General features: G+C 46.7%; 1 protein-coding gene across 1 annotated transcript in view; it reads right to left on the reverse strand.

Moving 5' to 3' along the window:
- Positions 1-236: 236 nt before the first annotated feature.
- MKLN1 (muskelin 1) overlaps positions 237-19,583 on the reverse strand; it is a gene marked incomplete at its 5' end in the record, with an annotated part of 97,697 nt that continues 78,350 nt past the window's right edge. The window contains 3 exons of the mRNA XM_081879420.1: positions 237-7,194; positions 10,870-10,924; positions 13,945-14,047. Coding sequence (XP_081735546.1) covers positions 7,073-7,194; positions 10,870-10,924; positions 13,945-14,047 — 280 coding nt within the window. The 3' untranslated portion in view covers positions 237-7,072. The remainder of the gene's footprint in view (positions 7,195-10,869; positions 10,925-13,944; positions 14,048-19,583) is intronic.

Here is a 19,583-nt window from a genome sequence, read left to right on the forward strand (position 1 = left end):
TGTCAATGTGGCCCTCGGCCTGAGAAAGGTTCTCGTTCAGTCTTTTCAATGGATTCACACTCAAGTGACTTTTAGCACCGGGCAGCAGTTGCTGCAAGTGGAGAGCCAACTGGATGGATTTGTGATACATTTACATATGAAATTGAGGTCCATGTTTTAAATCTTGCTAGGTAACTAAGCAGCAAAACCAAAATTTCTACCGAAGCGCTGCAAGAAGTGATTCCCGTGACAAGATGGGCATTGATTTTTGTTTTTATTAAGAAAAAAAAATGAACAAAATACATTCTCTCTCCGTATATACATTACATACAGCATAATTCTACATTGGTAAATGCTCTCATATCATTCCAAAGCAATCCTTAATACTTCAACCTGGGGTCACAACCACTTTCCTTATGCCGAGATAGGAGGAGGGAGGACGGGGGGAGAACACGAGGGGAAATTTATACTGCAGGCCGAGAAAAAGGGGAGGAAGTACCCGAAAACAGCCAACAGCAGTGAGCACAGTATATGACACAACTCGGCTCCAAAAATCCCACCCTCCCCTGAAGACGTCACTGTAGAAGGAAGGAAAGAAGGATTTAACTCTCGGCTCACCCGGCGGAAGATTTTGAGTCATGCAAAACGTCCCGTGTTAAGTGCAGTCCAGGTCTCTGCTGGCGTGGAAGGCAGAATCATAGAATTGTAGAGCTGGAAGGGGCCCAAGGGTCTAGTCCAACCCCCCGCAATGCAGGCAGAATCAGTAGTCCAGATCCCTAGCCACAGGCGTCACCAAACCGCTGCCTCTGATCCCTGCTGGCAGCCTGATCGGGAGCTAGATTACGGGGAACAGGGTAGGAAATGGGTATGTCTGACTCCACTGGGGCACAGACTCTTATAAACCCTTGCCTGCACTGAAACAGAATATATATAAGGGTCTGGTGACTTCTGTTTCAGTGGATCTGAAGAAGTGTGCATGCACACAAAAGCTCATACCAATAACAAACTTAGTTGGTCTCCAAGGTGCTACACTGGAAGGATTTTATTAACCTTGTTTTGTCCACTCCAGTGAAGTTTCTCCAGGAGAACTTCCTGGAAGATTGGCATTTCCCAAGCTGGTGAATCCAGATGTTTTGCGCTACAGCTGCCATCAGCCCCAGACAGCATACCTGCAGTCCAAAAAAAATGGTATCACCAGCTGTTTGTGGGGCTGTGGTAGATTTCAATCCAGATGGGCACATGTGAGAGGGCAATGCTTGGGGTTTTTTTGTGCCTCTGGAACCATGTCTTGGGGCCACCTTGTCTCTGATCCCAAAGTGTTCCCCATTTCAGGTTTTTTTTTCTTTTTAATATCTGTTTTCTTCCACATACATATATACACATCCATACCAGAATTGGGGGGTCTCTAAAGCCAGGTGTAAGCCATCTTCAGGCTCACAAGAACTGTGGTTTTCACAAGGAACCTCAGGAGCTAAGTGCAAAAGACTGGGAAATACTTAGAATGAAGGAACAGGGTTCTGCTAAGCATTTGCGCATACCACAAAAAACCTTTCAGTCTCAGAACTGACTCCAGTCTTTTTGGGCAGAAATCCAGTCCTGGTTTTCCCACAACTGTTCTTAGGGGTGCTGTGTCCTGCATGTGGCTGGCCATTGTACAAAACAAGATGTTGACCTGGACAGCGAGGAGGGCTCTTCGTATGTTCTTAGCAGCCTAATCTGGAGAGGGGAGCCTTCTTGTTGCTGTTGTCAGAAACCCTTTCCCCCTCTACTGAAAAATCACCCAGAGCCAACAGTTCCCTATCTACCTCTTGCCCATCCCAACTCTAAAATGCATCTAGCAAGATCCCTTTCCCAAAAGTGCACAAGCTGCCATAGCTCAGCTTTGGAGGACATTTTAATAATAATAATTAACCATTTTATTATTTATACCCCTACATCTCCCTTATGGTCACGCCCTCAGATAGCAGACCATAAATAGCAGACCAAGCAGATCCACCGATGGGCAAGTTCTCCCAAGGTACATCCTACAAGGAGAAGCCTTCATAACTTCACGCCACTTCATTCATAATGGCAGTTTCCTCCAAATAATATTGAGGAGTAGTGTTGGGGTAGTGTTTAGAATTGGAAATAACTGCCTCCCTGCCCACCACTTGGGACTTCAGCTTTTAACGTTTTCTCTGGGGAGAGGGGAGGGTCGACAGAGGAGTTGAACTAGTACAGACCCAGCCAACGTGTAACGCACGTCTAAGAAACCAACACCGATTTCAAGCTGACCGTAAGACAAGATCTTGACACAAGCATCTACACCAGTTTGTGCATGCGAGGTTCAATGAAGCGGCAGCACCTTAACAAGCCGGGAGCTGTAGTGTTTTCATGACGACCAAGCAACGTGCACAAAAGGAATCCTAATCATTCGAGACCTGTAGGTGTTTTACTGTTCACTATTCCAAGGGGAAAATCTGTGGAGGCAAAAATACATTTCCTCCAACACAAAAGAAACCTTTAAGAGCCATGTTTATGATATTGCAAATACCACGGAGCAGGTTAATACAGATTATATATTCCTCTTCCCTCCCCGTTACATAGCCTCAACCACTTAATTTATGGAACAAAAGCCTGATATTGATGTGCTGTTTGGTTTCCTACACTTTACAAACCTGATGTGGTTGGGAAGTGCTTATGAGGAACGATTGAGGGAGCTTGATATAGATGGAAGAGAAGGCTGAGATGCTAGCCATCTTCACGTTAACAAAACGAATTTCAACTGGGACAAATGTAAGGTTCTGCACTTAGGCAGGGAGAGCCAGATGATGAAATACAAGATGGAGGACGTCTGGCTTACTAGCAGTACATGTGAAAAGGATCTAGGGGTCTGGGTGGACCACCAGCTTAATACTGAGTCAACAATGTGATGCAGCAGCAAAAAAGCTAATGCTATTCTAGGCTGCATCAACAAAAGTATAGTGTCCAGATCAAGGGAAGTGATAGTACCACTCCATTCTGCCTTGGTCAGACCACACCTGAAATACTGGGTCCAATTCTGGGCACCACAATTTAAGAAGGATATTGACCAGCTGGAACGTGTGCAGAGGAGGGCAACCAAGATGATCAAGGGTCTAGAAACCAAGCCTTATGAAAAGCGGTTGAAGGAGCTTGGTATGTTTCGCCTGGAAAAGAGGAGACCGAGAGGATATTATGGGAGCCATCTTCAAATATCTGAAGGGCTGTCACATGGAACAAGCTTGTTTTCCACTGCTCTGGAAGGTGGGACTTGAGGCAAGTTATAAGAAAGGAGATTCTGACAGTAAGAGCTGTTTGACAGTGGAATGGTCTCCCTCAGAAGGTGGTGGACTCTCCCTCCTTGGAGGTTTTTAAACAGAGGTTGGATGGCCATCTGTCATGGATGCTTGAGCTGAGATTCCCGCATTGTGGAGCATTGGACTAGATGACCCTCGGGGTCCCTTCCAACTCTGACAGTTCTATGAAATATCTAAAAGTGTGTCAGGTGGAACACTTGTTTTCTGCAGCTCCCAAAGGTAGGACTTGAACAAGTGGATTCAAATTACAAGGAAGGAGTTTCCGAATAAACATTAAGAATAACTCTCTGATGGCAAGAGCTGCTCAACAGTGGAACGGACTCCCTCAGAAGGTGGTAGATTCTCCTTCATTGGAGGTTCCTAAACAAGAGGTTTGACAGCCGTCTGCCAGAGATTCTTTAGTTGGACTAGATGGCCCTTTCCAGCTCCAAAACTTCCCCAAGAGCTGAAAATATTGAACATATGCAGGCTGAAGGGGGGAACAAATGGAAAAATTCAAAAAACTTATGTTGGGGGGGGGGGTGTGATGCAAATAACTAAGTCGGGGAAGTGCATTGTTTGTGAAGACCAGCATAATTTGAAAGAAGAAGAAGAAGAAGAAGAAGAAGAAGAAGAAGAAGAGAAGGAGGAGGAGGAGGAGGAGGAGGAGGAGGAGGAGGAGGAGGAGGAGGAGGAGATTGGATTTGATATCCCACTTTATCACTACCCAAAGGAGTCTCATAGCGGCTAACAATCTCCTTTCCCTTCCTACCCCACAACAAACACTCTGTGAGGTGAGTGGGGCTGAGAGACTTCAGAGAAGTGTGACTGGCCCAAGGTCACCCAGCAGCTGCATGTGGAGGCGCGGGGAAGCGAACCCGGTTCACCAGATTACAAGTCCACCACTCTTAACCACTAGACCACACTGGCTCTAGAGGCCTAGGAAGTTGCTGGATACAAGCACCTAGAAATAGTTAAAGATCAACCCCCTTGCATTTTCCCCAGCCCCCTCCCTTCCCACATTTCCCCTGTGCAAAAGGGCTGCACGGTGCAGCACAGGGAATTAACATGCCAGCTTAACCTTCCGCAGCTTCCATTTCAAAGGCTTCTGGGCATGAGGTTTTCATCTCTGCCCTGTTCACCAAGATGGCCCTCCCATCATGAGAACTGTTGCTGAAACAGGTGGTGGTGGGGACTGTGATCTGCTTTTTACCTTCATCCTCCCAAGCTATCACATCACTTAATCTTAAAGCATTTGCTTGCCATGAACCCAGTCTACTTAAACTGCATTTATCCGGGGGTCACATTCTTACTTTGGGGGGCAAACATCCTGCAACCTAGCAACACACATCTTGGTACTGATGTTTTGGTGTAAAACCTGGGGGAGGTAGAAGCAGTATTAGAAACTCAGATTTGCAGGCTCTTTCCCAAATGGCCCCTTAAACTTATGTTATGGGCGCCACAACCAAATATCTAGTCATCGTCTTTCTTTGTTTTCTTTTCTTTTTTGCACAAATCAGCTGGCATGTCTTTTGGTGCTCCGCGAGCCAGCTGATTTGTGGGGCAGTTCAATACCAAAAGAGGTGTCCCCTTTGGTGCTGCACTGCCCCGCAAGCCAGCTGATGTGGCATTGCAGCAGCGCCATCCAACTAGAGAAGAGTTGTCATTAGCCAAACCTGGCGACAAGACATCTCCACTTGCTCGCAAAAGCTCGGTTGCCAGTCTCAAAATGTGACTGGCCGCTGGGGAATTTCGAGCACTAACTTATTCTTAAAGCATGTGCGTGCCTTTAACCCTGTCTACTTAAACTGCATGTATTTGGGGATCGCATTCTTACCGATGGGGCGAGCATCCCAAAACCTAGCAATACACACCTTAGTACTGAAGTTTTAGTGTAAAGGCCTGGGGGAGGTGGAAGGGAAGGAATAAGCTGCTTTAAAATTCATGTGCTTATGTTATCAAAAGCGTGTCTAAAGACAGGCAAACCTGCATGAGCATCTAAAGAGGAGGTAAATGCACATCCAACATGTGCACAGCCCCCTTCAACTCACCCAGCATTACGACTACAGGAGATACGTGAGCTACGTTGTCTGCACAGACTGCCTGTTGGTGTGGGATTTTTGCCCCATGCTTGCCCCCAACTTTTCAGGCCAGAGCTAAGGCGTTAACTCAGGCATTTCCTGTGGAAACAGGTCACTGAGTGGATGAACAAGGTGGAGGGGTTTAAAAGCAACCAGCCTATATCAATACAAACAGCAAACTTTTTTTTTTTTGGTGAAAAACAGCAAACTTTTTTCCCCCTACAACCTGTGTTTGCAAAGAGGCAAATTCAACAGAGCTTAGGATGGACCTGTGCAAGTTACGGGGAGGTGGGGCGTAGAAGATAGAAGCTCTAAACCAGAGGGTAGCCAGCGTTTCGGACTACAATTCCCATCAACCCCAAGTCAGCCAAGCCAACGCTTAGTAAGGATGATGGAAGATGTTGCCCCGAACATCTGGAAGGTCAGCAGACACCTGCCCCAAGCTCTGCCCAATGCCTACTTACACGATTCTGTTTGAAAAACAGAATGGATACAAAGTTCACGAAATGCAGATGTGGCCAGTGTTCTTCACTTTTGAGGTTTCTGGATGGCGCGTGGCTAAGGTGGGATCAGACTGCATTAAAACAAAAAGCAATAAAAACCCCAGAAGCCAGGCAACTGTGGTAGCACCAACCAAGGGGTGGAACTACTCATTATACATGAACTGAATGCAAAAACTGCAGCAGCTGCTTCTTGTTTAAAAACGAGGGGGAAGGAAGCTACTTCGGAAGGGGAGCAAATTGCTCAAACTTTCCCCCCTGCCCTCTGCTGAAAACTGCCCCAAATCCCACTTCCCTCCATCAACATGTTTATCTCCACCAACATGTACCTGGAAGGCGGTATCTGTGTGCGTATTTTTAGCACAAAAGCTGTGGCAGTGGGGGAAAATTCAAGCGCCACCCACTTCCCCACTCGTATCTTCTTCCCAGCAGAAGTGGGGCTGTTGTCATTTTGTCACACGAGTTCGCGTTTCAAGAGTAGTTCCCTCCCAGAACTGTGTTTATGCTCCTATTTGTTTCTTCTTCACAAGATCTAAAAGTTGCCCGCTAGAGGGGGCTAAGCTTCCTTCTTGGATTTCGCTTTTCCTCCGACAAGGTCACGGCTACAATTTATGATCAAAGCCCACACAGAGAGAGAGATGCACACACGGACCCCTTGCGTACACCAGAACCCGCTGCCGGTGTTCACAAACGCCGAGAAGTAACGCTAAACTCAGCCAGACAAACGTCGGGACAAAATTACAATGAGGCCCCAAATAAAACCCAAACGATAACCCCCACCCCCCCAAAAAAAATTCTCCAAGACTTCATTTTGCATACACACACAACAAGTGGTGGGAGGGAAGGGGCACTGGTAAGTATACATAACTCAGGTGACCATGTGATTTGCTTTCTTCTCATCAACGTTCATTCACTTTTTTAAAAAGCCAAGGTCAGAAAATATATCTATGTATGTATTTCCATCAGAAGTACATCAGTTGCCTTTTATTAGCCCATTTGGTATTTATCCGTGAAGCCACCTCCCCTCCCTGCTCTGAAACCACGTTACTCTTATTATAGTGCAGTCTGCCAGTCGCTCAGTCAATCAAGGCAGGCGTGCGCGCACACACACACACACACAAAAATTAAAAATACTGAAAAGCAAAAAATGTCCTTCTCCCGGCCCCCGCCCTGCTACCCTCCCCTCCTCCTTCCAGGTGTCCAGCCAGTGTCCCTGTCACAGGGTGATGAGGTCTACCAGGTTGCCCTTGGGCGGCGTCATGTTGTCAGGAAAGAAGTTCACTAAGGTATCAAAGAGCTGAGTCCGTTGGGCGTAGATATGGTCAACGTCAGAAAACCCTGGAGATGAGGAAGAAGAGAAGAATCGTTGGAAACATGGCCCAGGTCTGTATTCTAGATGTTTATCTCCCACTCTCCTGGAGGACCAAAGGTGGGAGCACTGCCCACCTGCCTACAGGTGATGATCCACTTCGAAATCCCAACTGCTGGGACTGCAAAGGGCGTTCAAACAGCTCTTGCTAAACATCCTTGCATTCAAACACTTCCTATCAGCTGACAGAGAGGGAGCATTCCTTCAAACACACGAACACAAACAACCTCTGTGCTTCTCCTTTAAACCATGTAGTGGGCGTGACACCCTGAAAATGACGGGGAGAGGGCAAATGGGCAGGCTTGGAGGGCCCTGTTTGCTCAGATGTTCCCCACCCTGGGTCCCCAGTGACTGGCAGCGGCTCCCCAAGGTTTCAGGCAAGGACTGATCCCAGCCACACCCAAGATCTTCTGCGTATAAGGTTTTTGGCCCTTCCTCAGCCATGCAGCCCACTGGTTGTCTTGGGACACGTGCACCTGCCCTAGCCTACCTCCCACAAGGTAACTGCAAAGATGGAAAATACAGCCCCATTCAAACGATGGGACAATCACTAGAACCGGAGCCTAAATTAGCCCTGCAATCTCAGATTAAGAACAGAGCCATTAAAGACTTCATCCAGCATTTATTAACTGCAGCTAGATCAGCAGTTGAAAAACAACGGGAAAACTTTAAACACATATCTTTCTGAAGCCTGGATTTCACAAGTATGGGGCATGGTCCTTATGGACAGATTAAGCATTTAACGAAAGAAACATTGATGGGGGGGGCAGGAAGACTCACACCTTTTATACAACACAGTATCCTTTTATTGACTTTGTTAACACAATCAAACATGGTTTTCACCCTACATAGACTCATGGAACCTTATGGAGAGACACTTTCATTTGACTGCCTTTCTTGGAACATCGGAAACTACAGCCATCAAGAGCTGTTTCTGTCTCTTTCCCTTACACTACTAAGCTCTGTTTCCTTGCATGAGTATGTTTTGCTACTTGAAATCAAAAATCATTTTTCAAAAAGAGAACATTCAGCCTCATATATGCAACTTAGGCTCCTCAGAGCCAAAGATGGGTGAATGCTTCTAGATTTTTTAAGATATATGGCTATATTTTTTCTTGGATACAATCTGAAGGAATTATATTATGGCTTGTTAGGCAGATATCCTGTAAAAGAGGTAAAGGGACCTCTGACTGTTAGGTCCAGTCGCAGACAACTCTGGGGTTTTGGTGCTCATCTCGCTTTATTGGCCGAGGGAGCTGGTGTACAGCTAGCAGCACATGGAAACACCATTTACCTTCCTGCCGGAGCGGTACCTATTTATCTACTTGCACTGGCATGCTTTCAAACTGCTAGGTGGGCAGGAGCAGGAACAGAGCAACGGGAGCTCACCCTGTGGGATTCGAACCGCTGACCTTCTGATCAGCAAGCCCTAGGCTCTGTGGTTTAGACCATAGTGCCACCCATATCCTGTACAGTCCAACAAATTATGGGTTTTATACACAATCGTAACTTCTTTTTTATCTACTGCTGAGTTAGCAAAAGGCTGCATAGTTTGTAGCCAGAGGAATGTGCACCAGAACTATGCAACCATGCTTGTAAACTATGCAACTATGCTTGTAAAAGCTTACAAGCTGTTGGGTCCAAATAAATGCTTAGGAGTCTTCTCCAAGAGTTTGTCTAAAGAGGACTAAACTTTCACTTTTACCCCCCTCCCCCGCCACCCAAAAATAGAGGGGGAGAGGAGTGGGATATTAATTAAGATGGAACAGCTGGATGACAGGCCAACAAAGTGCCATTGCACATTGTGTACATCACACAAGGGACCAAATGCTGTAAACAAACCTATCCTTGGACTCTGTGAGATGCCCCTGAAATGTTGAACCAGGCTTCCCGGATTTTGATTATTGTATTTTTGGACTGCAAAACGGTTTGCCATGCTGGCCGGGGCTGAAGGGGAACCTGTAGCCTTAAATATCCAGAGGAGAGGCCAGGATGGGGAAGGCTGAGTTGCAGCCAAACGTAAGAGCTACAAGTTCATCCTGCAGGTTCATCCCACAAGATGGAAAGGTGGAACGCAATTGCCCTGCAGCCAGAGGAGCAAGGCCAAATGTAAGTCAGCCAGAACCAGAGGTGAGGGCTTTGTGCTCCCCCTAAGCAGTTTGAAGGCTTTCGTAACACAACAGGCAACAGCACAGTGGGGTGAATCCAAGGGACAGCAGTTCCCACAGCACTTTAAACAGAGCCTGATGGAATGAGGACCCCAAGAGGGATCGAGCTTCGAAGGCTGACTCTAGTCTTTGCATTCCATTTCAAGGTACAATGCCAACAAGCAGGACCGGATTTAGGTTTGATGAGGCCCTAAGCCACAGCGGGTGGCACTGTGGGTTAAATCACAGAGCCTAGGACTTGCTGATCAGAAGGTTGGCGGTTCGAATCCCCACGACGGGGTGAGCTCCCGTTGCTCGGTCCCTGCTCCTGCCAACCTAGCAGTTCGAAAGCACGCCAGTGCAAATAGATAAATGGGTACGGCTCCGGCGGGAAGGTAAACGGCGTTTCCGTGCGCTGCTCTGGTTCACCAGAAGCGGCTTAGTCATGCTGGCCACATGACCTGGAAGCTGTACGCCGGCTCCCTTGGCCAATAAAGCGAGATGAGCGCCGCAACCCCAGAGTCGGTCACGACTGGACCTAATGGTCAGGGGTCCCTTTACCTTTACTTTAAGCTACTGAAGGTAATGGGGCCTTTTATATGTCCAGCTGTCCTTTGCCAACAACAAAATGTCGCTTTTTCTGTGTTGAATATATGCTATATGGTAATTTATGGACCTAATAGGTATCTAAAGCCATTTGCACGTAACAAAATAGGAGCCTACAGAACACAAAACACTGTTGCTGTATGTAGGTTTTATTTGTTTTTATCTTATATTTTGGAGATGTACATCCAGGTGTTTTTTTCTTTTATTTTTTGGGGGGCCCCCAAGAGACTGGGGCCCTAAGCTATAGCTTGTTTAGCTTATACGTAAATCCGGCACTGCCAACAAGCCTTTGATTCTGATGCTCGTCTTGCTCTCTACCTTGCAGATTAGCAATTCATGGGAGGGAAGGAAGATGCGGTTTGCGCAGTCCAAACCCTGCTTTTACAGCAGGGGTCTCACCTCTTCCCCCCCGGCAAGAGGCCCAGCTATCACTCAAGTTGCTGTTATAAAAAGCGGTCACTTCAGGGGGTCACGGCAGAGGGAATGCGAACAGAGGATTATTATAGTTTTGGGAGCTCAACTCCAGACTTTCTGGTTCTGGTAAGTTTGAAAACTTTGCTGTTTTCCTTGACACGTTGCCGGAGGAGAGAAACGTGCCCACGACTGGGAAGAACAGCCTGAGCTCATGCACTTGAGTGACACACTTTGCCACAGCAGGCAGAGCATCAGTCTCTGCCCCCGCCTCCATGAGGCAAGGCTTGCTGGTGGCTGCCAGGGTGACATGGCACAAGTTAATTTGTTTTGACCGGTCCCTCCGCGCTTGTGTGGCTAACACCACCGTCCCATGTCTGGAGTACCGACAGCCTGAAACTGATCCCCATGGCGTTTCTGGGGATTTAGGACAGAGGCTTTTGAAAAGCACCAATTCCTGCTGATCTGAAGCATACTCACCCAGAGTGCTCAGGTCGGAGCCGGACTTGAAGAGGGCTGAAGCAAGTAACTGGAACTGGAGAGGAAAACAAAGAAGATGTTATTTTATTTTATTTTTAAAGGTTCAACATGTTCCCATGAGGGGCATAAAGGCTTCTTGATCAACAACAATGAAATCACTTTGGTTGAAGGTTGGGGTGGTTCAGTTTTTTAATTTTTATTTTTTTTGGGGGGGGAATGTTTATTGACACATCTAATGCCGCCACACGGAGGATTAATGTTCTATTGCTAAGGAATTCTACTTTTAAAACCAGGTCTTTCTGACCGCATCAATTTATTGCGCTGTCATCTTTGGCATTTCACAAACGCAGCCAAGCCATCAAGAAAAACCGCTGCTCATTGCAAGCAAGCCAGACTAAAATATGAAGCCCGATTCTCGTCGGAATGGAGATATATAGGCAGTGGCAGCATGAGGACTCTCTCAGCTATTACGACGGAAAGAAAGACCCGTGCTCTTGTCAGGCAAAAGCTAGGAGGACAGATTTATGCATCCTTAATGCAAGCCTTGAAATGGCTCGCTCTCTTGCTGAGTTTTATGTAGATGACAGACTTCCCTGGGCTGTGGAGGAAGCCAGCTGAAATCAGCCTCTCCCAACCTGGTGCCCCCTTCCCAAAAAGGTGTTGAGTTAAATACAGTAATAATTTTATAATTTATATCCCACCCATGTGACTGGGTTGCCCAAGCCACTCTGGGCGACTCCCAACAAAATATGAAAGACACAATAAAAGATCAACCATTAAAAATTTCCTGATACAGGGCTACCTTCAGATGTCTTTTAAAAGTAATATAGTTGTTTAACATCTGATGGGAGGGCATTCCACAGGGCGGGTGCCACTACCGAGAAGGCCCTTTGCCTGGTTCCCCGTAACCTCACTTTTCACACTAAGGGAACTGCCAGAAGGCCCTCGGAGCTGGACCTCAGTGTCCGGGCTGAACGATGGGAGTGGAGATGCTCCTTCAGGTATATTGGCCTGAGGCCATTTAGGGTTTCAAAGGTGAGCACCAACACTTTGAATTGTGCTCATTAAAAGCTAGACCACATGGCAGAGGGATGCTACTTGATCAGCTGCCTTCAGATGTACATGGTACCAAGAGGGGCCTCGTTGACAGCCAACTTCTTGAAAATAAAATAAAAAATTAAACAATTCCTTCCAGTAGCACCTTAGAGACCAACTAAGTTTGTTACTGGTATGAGCTTTCATGTGCATGCACACTTCTTCAGATTGTGTGTGTGTACGTACGCGCATGCGCCACACACACACACACACGGCAGAACAACTGCACAGTCCATATTAATAGCTTTGTGCAGAGCGCCTGAATACCAAATGTTGTTGGCCCATATTCTGCTTGACGGCACCCAGGGGGCATTTTGTAGGGCACCAAAGCTAAACAGGACGCTGGATTAGGAGGACTTTTGCTTCAGTCCCCACTGAATGGCCACAGCAGTTTAAAGACATCCCCAAGTGAGATCCTAGTTGCTTCCAGAAAGCTTTGCCTCTTTAAAGGGGTTTAAATACCGCCAGCAACAGAGGATTCAAAACCATCAACCATCAGGGGCTAGAGGGGCATCTGCAAGTTCTCTCCAGGAAGTAAGCTATAACTGTGGACTGCAGTTCTACTGGCGAGTATATCCCATGGAACTGAATGGGACCTATTTAAGAGTTGCATTTTAACACTCATTTTTTTAAAAAATAAATTTGCCTTCTCTTTCTGGGATCTTTCATTTACACCATATTAGACTAATCAGATGCCTGGCCAAAAACTGTTCTGTCCAGAACACGGCGTTTGTTTCATTTGGCTGTGTGGCCTCAAGCCGCTGAACTAGTTTCCATTTATTAACATCAGGCGCGCGCTCTCTCTCTCTCTCTCTCTCTCTCTCTGATATGTAATTCTACCTTTTCTGCAGTTATCATTTGCAATTTGCAAGACAAACCTCCCACGAGAAACATAAGCGAGTGTCAAGTGAGGCAAAAGCTTCTCTCTGGCCCCTGGTTAAGACGCTCACTCAGAATTGCATTGTAAAGCTTTCCCTGAAACCTGTGGGCCTCCAGGCAGTGTTGTGCTGAAACTCCCAGCTAAATCACACTTTGCACATGCACAGAAGCGTGGAATCGCGACCCGTGCGTGCACAGACGCGCCACAGCAGGTTGCGGACGCTGCGGGTTGCGAACATGCATCCTGCACGGATCACGTTCACAACCCGAGCGTCCACTGTAGTGTGTTTTCAATGCATGCGACACATTGCAAATTAACAAAGAGGGCATTCCACTGTCAGGAGCTGAAGATGGAAAAAATAAAAAATGTAAGGGCAAGAGATCTAGGACAAGCTACTTCAAAAGGAAGCCTTGATATATCAATCCATCCAAATGCAGAGCATATTTAACTTTTCAGGAGATGGAACTGTGACACTCATCCACCACGCTAGCCAGGGCACCAAGGGGCTTTGGCCCTGAGCTGTTTTTGCATCTGCAGGCACAAATTCATGGAGGCAGCCAGGTCGCTCTGGGAATGCCACAATATGAACCTTCCTACATCAATGGGAAGACTTATGGTCTGTGTGTGTGGTTTGGGAGCTGCATGGTCAGGGGAAAAACAATGCTGTCCAGGGTTGTAAAGACTGCGGAGAGAATAATTGGGTGCACTCTTCCCACCTTGGATCAAATCTATGCTTCCAGGTGCCATAAGAAAGCTGCAGAGATAGTGCAGGATAGTGCTCACCCCAGAAATGATCTCTTTCAGCTTCTGCCTTCTGGAAGAAGGTACAGGGTTATAAAAACTAGGACTAGCCGCCTGAGAAACAGTTTCTATCTGGTTTTAAATGCAGTGTAAGGAGTCTCTATGGGAGTATATTGTATTTTAAAAATGGGGTTTCAGAGTTTTTAGGGATGGGATGGCAGGGATAGCAGGCTCGATGGTTTTGAGTGTCTTATGTAGATTCTCTTTCCTTTTCCAATTTTGTTGATCTGTATGGGACAATGACAATAAAGATTATCGTATCGTATTGAAGAAAGCTAGCCAATCTCCCTACCCCTTACCTCTTTTGTCTCCTCTGGGTCAGAGTGGTCTACGGTGACGAACAAGTCATTCTGCAGGTATTTCAGGGCACTTAGCGGGTCTGTCTGGGCCTTCTCTTCAAACCTGAGGAGAGACATGCGAGGCAAAGGCTTTATAGTTAACAGATTCCTGGAGGCGGCTTAAGAGATCTTTCTTTCGAAAAGCTCGGCTGCTAAAAAGAAATAGCCTATCACCTACTTAAGTGATGCAAAGCTACCCGGGGTCATTTCTGCAAGGCTACCTGATGAAAGCCTGAGCTCAGGCTCAGGCCTCCGTGCGAAACAAGGGCTCAAGTTTAAAGGTGTTTGGGAGAAGGCTAGATCAGGGGGGATTTACTTGGATTTTGCCTTGACTGAAGCAATATGAAACAGTAGGGGCAATCCGGTTCAAAACAAGGTCCCCCCCCCCCCCACCGCTCACTCCATAGTGCTTTCAAACTACTGAGGTTGCAAACAAAACTTTCATCATTGCACCCGGAAAGGGTTCTTCTTTTGAGGGGAAGGAAATATAGCCAGAGATGTCAGTGTCAGCCTCTAAAATGGAATTATTTTATGGGCCATCTGTCCTTGTGGAAATTTAGCTACAGGAATGGTAAGATAAGGCCAAGCCTCATCCTTAAGTCAGCTCAATTGGTTAGATAATACCAGGGTTGCAGGTTCGATCCCCATATGGGGCAGCTGCATATTTGAGCATTGCAGGGGGTTAGACTAGATGATCCTTAGAATCCGAAAGGATTAAGTAAAAATGGATTGGTAATTAGGGAAAGAGGAGAATGTAAAATTATGGTATATCAAGATAATTTTTTAGGATAAAAACAAAGATGGAAAGGATTTGCTGAAATATCTAATTGAACTAGAATACAAAAAAGGGAGGTGTGAGGAGGTCAAGGAAATAAGCAAAGGAAAGAAAGTTATGTAAAGGTTGGATTTGTGTTGTTGTTTTTTGTGCTTTGTTTGTTTAACTTTTTCTATTTTTCTTTCTGTAACCTTCAAAACTTTAATAAAATCTATTATATAAAAAAATAGATGATCCTTAGAATCCGTTACAACTCTGCACAAGATACAATAGTAAAGGTAAAGGGGCCCTTGACCATTAGGTCCAGTCATGACCAACTCTGGGGTTGCAGCGCTCATCTCGCTTTATTGGCCAAGGGAGCCGGCGTACAGCTTCCAGGTCATGTGGCCAGCATGACTAAGCAGCTTCTGACGAACCAGAGCAGCGCATGGAAATGCCATTTACCTTCCCGCCAGAGTGATACCTATTTATCTACTTGCACTTTGACGTGCTTTTGAACTGCTAGGTTGGCAGGAGCTGGGACCGAGCAACGGGAGCTCACCCCGTTGTGGGGATTCGAACCGCCGACCTTCTGATTGGCAAGTCCTAGGCTCTGTGGTTTAACCCACAGTGCCACCCGCGTCCCTCACAAGATACAGTAGCCATCTTCAAATATCTTAAGGCAGGCATAGGCAAACTCTGCCCTCCAGATGTTTTTGGACTACAACACCCATGATCCCTAGATAACAGGACCAGTGGGTCAGGGATGATGGGAATTGTAGTCCCAAAACATCTGGAGGGGCAAGTTTACTTGCACCTGTCTTAAGGGCTGTCACGTGGAAGATGGAGCAAGCTTGTTTTCTCCTGTTCTGGAAGGTTAGGATTCAAACCCATGGCTTCAAGTGACAAAAGAAAGGAGATTCCGACTAAACATGCGGTAAAACTTTCTGACAGTAAAAGCTGTTCAAGTGTGAAATAAGTCTCCCTCCGGGGGTTGTAGACCCAGTGTGGTGTAGTGGTTAAGAGCGGTAGTCTCCTAATCTGGGGAACCGGGTTCGCGTCTCCGCTCCTCCACATGCAGCTGCTGGGTGACCTTGGGCCAGTCACGCTTCTCTGAAGTCTCTCAGCCCCACTCACCTCACAGAGTGTTTGTTGTGGGGGAGGAAGGGAAAGGAGAATGTTAGCCGCATTGAGACTCCTGAAGGGGAGTGAAAGGCGGGATATCAAATCCAAACTCTTCTTCTTCTTCTTCTTCCTTCCTTGGAGGTTTTTAAGCAGAGGTTGGATGGTCACCTGTCAGGGATGCTTTAGCTGAGATTCCTGCATTGCAGGGGGTTGGACTAGATGACCCAGGGGGTCCCTTGCAACTCTATGATGTCACAGGAAGCCACTCATTGAGAAATGCTGTCTTCAGAAAGGCACAGAAACCCCAAAATGCACAAGACAAGCTCGCCATGATTATTACTTGGTAAATAATAAATTATTGAGCAAAACTGTTTCAATTTATATCTCGCCGCCTTGCAAGGAACCCAGGAAGACAAGCACCCCCCACCCATTTTAATCTTGGCAACCCAGCATGCAAGGTTGGCCTTGGTCAGGGATGGGGAACCTGCAGTCCTCTGGATGTTACTGGACTCAACTCCAACATGGCTAAAGTTCAAGGATGATGGGAGACGGAGTCCAAAGACATCTGGGAGGGACGCAGGCTGCTGATACTGCGATCAAGATACTGAACAAGTTTTAATCAGGATGCTTTGCAACAGCAATGTTTCCCTTAGAGGCAAGACAACAACAAGGCCACAACAGGGATTCCTGGGAAATGGTGTGGGGCAGCGAGAGGAAGAGAGAATATCAACCTCGATTCATTATTTTACTGGGTAGCTTCAGGTTTGCCTTGTTGCTGTACGAAGATTATGGTATTCATTTGTGTAACCGAAGCCACAGCAAATAACGAACGCATAAAGCAGAATAAAATACATTATAGGGTTAGACAAAAACCAGGCGTTCTATCACATAAGTGAATTTAACGTCCTGAATCAGCCGTCAGTTAGTGGCCCTTATTCTGATTGCCCCAGCTATGAACCTAGCAACCTTTGCTGTTATCTGCTCTTTTTGATCTGATAGAAGAAAGGACATGGTGGCAGTGGTTGAGCGCCCTGGGATGGTTAGTACGAGTGGGGTGATGATCTCATTCCTCAGGTCTTTGTAGAGCATACAGGACAGGAGGACGTGTGCCGCTGTTTCGGTGCTACCATCTCCACAGGGGCAAAAACATTTCTCAGGCAGGATCTTTTGGAATCGACCCTCAAGTACCGCAGATGGCAAAACATCCAGTCTTGCAAGTATAAAAGCACGTCTGTATTTTGGGATAATAAGTTTGTGCAGATATGGGGCCAGAGAATCAAAATGGAGAGGTGGAAACTGAACATACCCAAGGGCAAAATTTCCTTATAGTGGCCAGGTTGTTCTGGTCTCGGAGGCAGTATGCCTCCGAATAATACCAGAGGATGGGATTCCCAAGGAGGGAAGAGTGCTATTGCACTCAGGTCCTGCTTCCAGACTTCCCACAGGTACCATATTTTTCGCTCCATAAGACACACTTTCCCCCTCCTAAAAAGTAAGCGGAAATGTGTGTGCGTCTTATGGAGCAAATGCAGGTGGGAGGCTCTGCTCAGCGCTCCCTTTAAAGAGCCGCGTGGAGTGTGTGTGCGGCTCTTGGGGGCTTTTCCCTGAGCAGGGAGAAGGTGCAGCCCGTCAGTCCCTTCTCCCTCCTTGGGGAAAAGCCCCCAAGAGTCGCACACACATTTCGTGCACTCTTTAAAGGGAGCGCAGCTCTTGGGGGAGCCTTAGCCATGCACAGCCTCTCCCAGGCAGGGTATGAAGGCTAAACAAGAAGCCAGGACAGCCAGCGGGATCACTGTGTTGTGATCCCGATTGCTGTCCTGGCTTCTGGGATTCAGAATTTTTTTTTTTCTTGTTTTCCTCTTCCAAAAACTAAGTGTGTCTTATGGTCTTGTGCATCTTATGGAGCGAAAAATACGGTATCTGGTTAGCCACTATGAGAAATGGATGCTGGACCAGAAAGGCATTCAGCTGCCATGCCTCCAGCTCTTCACTGCACATACGCATTGCAGCTGTGACCTTATCTGTTTTTTGCATTTTTATCCTGCTCTTCAACCAAAAAAAGCTCCCAGAGCGCTTTACAGATCATTTAAAGTCCAAGTCAGTCCCAGCCCCTCAGGCTTATAATCTAAAAGACACAGAGGGGAAAAGGGGGGAGTGGATGGGGGAGCAAGCAAAGACAGGCACCAGTTAGAAAGTTATTCTAAGGGCTGGCTGGGATGGAAACTGTCTCCCGATATGCCCCGCGGAGGACCTTAAGGTCCATAAATAGCAACACCCTAGAGTCCCCGGGCCCTAAGGAAGTCAGATTAGCCTCAACCAGAGCCAGGGCCTTTTCAACACTGGCTCCGGCCTGGTGGAACGCTCTGTCTCATGAGACCAGGGCCCTGCGGGATCTGATTTCTTTCCGCAGGGCCTGTAAGACAGAGTTGTTCCGCCTGGCCTTTGGCTTCGAATCAACTTGATCCCCTTCCCCTCTTTCCTTTTTTCCTTTCTCCTTCTGTGACGGAACTCCTACTTGGGGACTTCCTTGGCTTTTTTTCTGGCCCACGTAGGACCAGTCTGGATAGTTGGCCTTGCTGAAGACTTGACGTTTTCATCCCCAAAAAGTTTTTGATTTGAGCTTCTACTGAAATGAGGCTGCATTTTAATGTTATATTTTAATCTTGTTTTTAAGTTGTATTTTAATCAATTGTTTTATACCTGGTGTTAACAGCCCTGAGCCCCATCTTGGCTGGGGAGGGCGGAGTATAAATAAAACTTTTATTATTATTATTGTTGTTATTATTAATAATAATAATAATAATAATAATAATAATAATAATAATAATAATAAAAAAGAGAGAAGCTTGCCAGCAGAGTCAAAGAAGTAGCCCTGTTTCCCATCGCCTAATCCTTAAGGGGGGGGGTCACCATCCAGGTGTTTCAGTGTCACTCTTTTTGTGGCAGCAATATTCATTTCTCAATGTTCTGTGGCTGATTTTTCCCCCTTGGCAGTTGGACAACAGATGTATCTGAGCAGTCTGGTGAAATTTCAGTGCTCAGGGGTGTCTCATCAACTGCAGCCATGTTCCACTGTTGTCGTCCCTCATGTATGTCGGGAAAGCAGTGCTTCTTGAGATTCATTTCCCAAGGGCTACGCTCGCTTCCAGCTGCAGACGTAAACAACCCATACCTTGAAGCTCATGCGCACCACAAATGCAAATATTTTACTCCCAGGGAGCACCTAGCTGCATTTGTTCTTGACGGCCAGGAGGAAAATGAACTGCATGGCTGTGTCGTGCATCCCTAGCCCACTGAAGCAACAATAAAACAAAATGGCAGCGCTTGAGTTTTCCTTCTGGAAAGGACCACAATGGCTGGGCAGCAGGGCAGCAGTCATTCACCTATCATGGCTGGTAACCATTTACTTATAGGGGACAGCCTCCCATGGGGTTGTGGAGAAATGGTGCACCTTTGCTGCAAAGGGGAGCTAAGACACAGGGAGCGCTGAGTTCCACAGAGCCAGTTCTATACCTGCCAACCATGTGCCTTAAGGCCTCTAAATTGTGATTTCAAAAGCTGAGATTCCTGCAGTGCAGGGAGTTGGACTAGGTGATGCTTAGAGACCGTTGCTTCCAACTCTACAATTCTATGATTTTATGATTATGGGAACCTTTTTTTAAAAAAAAAGGTGTACGTGCTTTTTTAAGGAGGAAAAAAAGACACACATTTTGATGACAAT

The sequence above is a fragment of the Podarcis erhardii genome (assembly GCF_964252035.2).
Source record: "Podarcis erhardii genome assembly, chromosome: 10".
Taxonomy (NCBI): domain Eukaryota; kingdom Metazoa; phylum Chordata; class Lepidosauria; order Squamata; family Lacertidae; genus Podarcis; species Podarcis erhardii.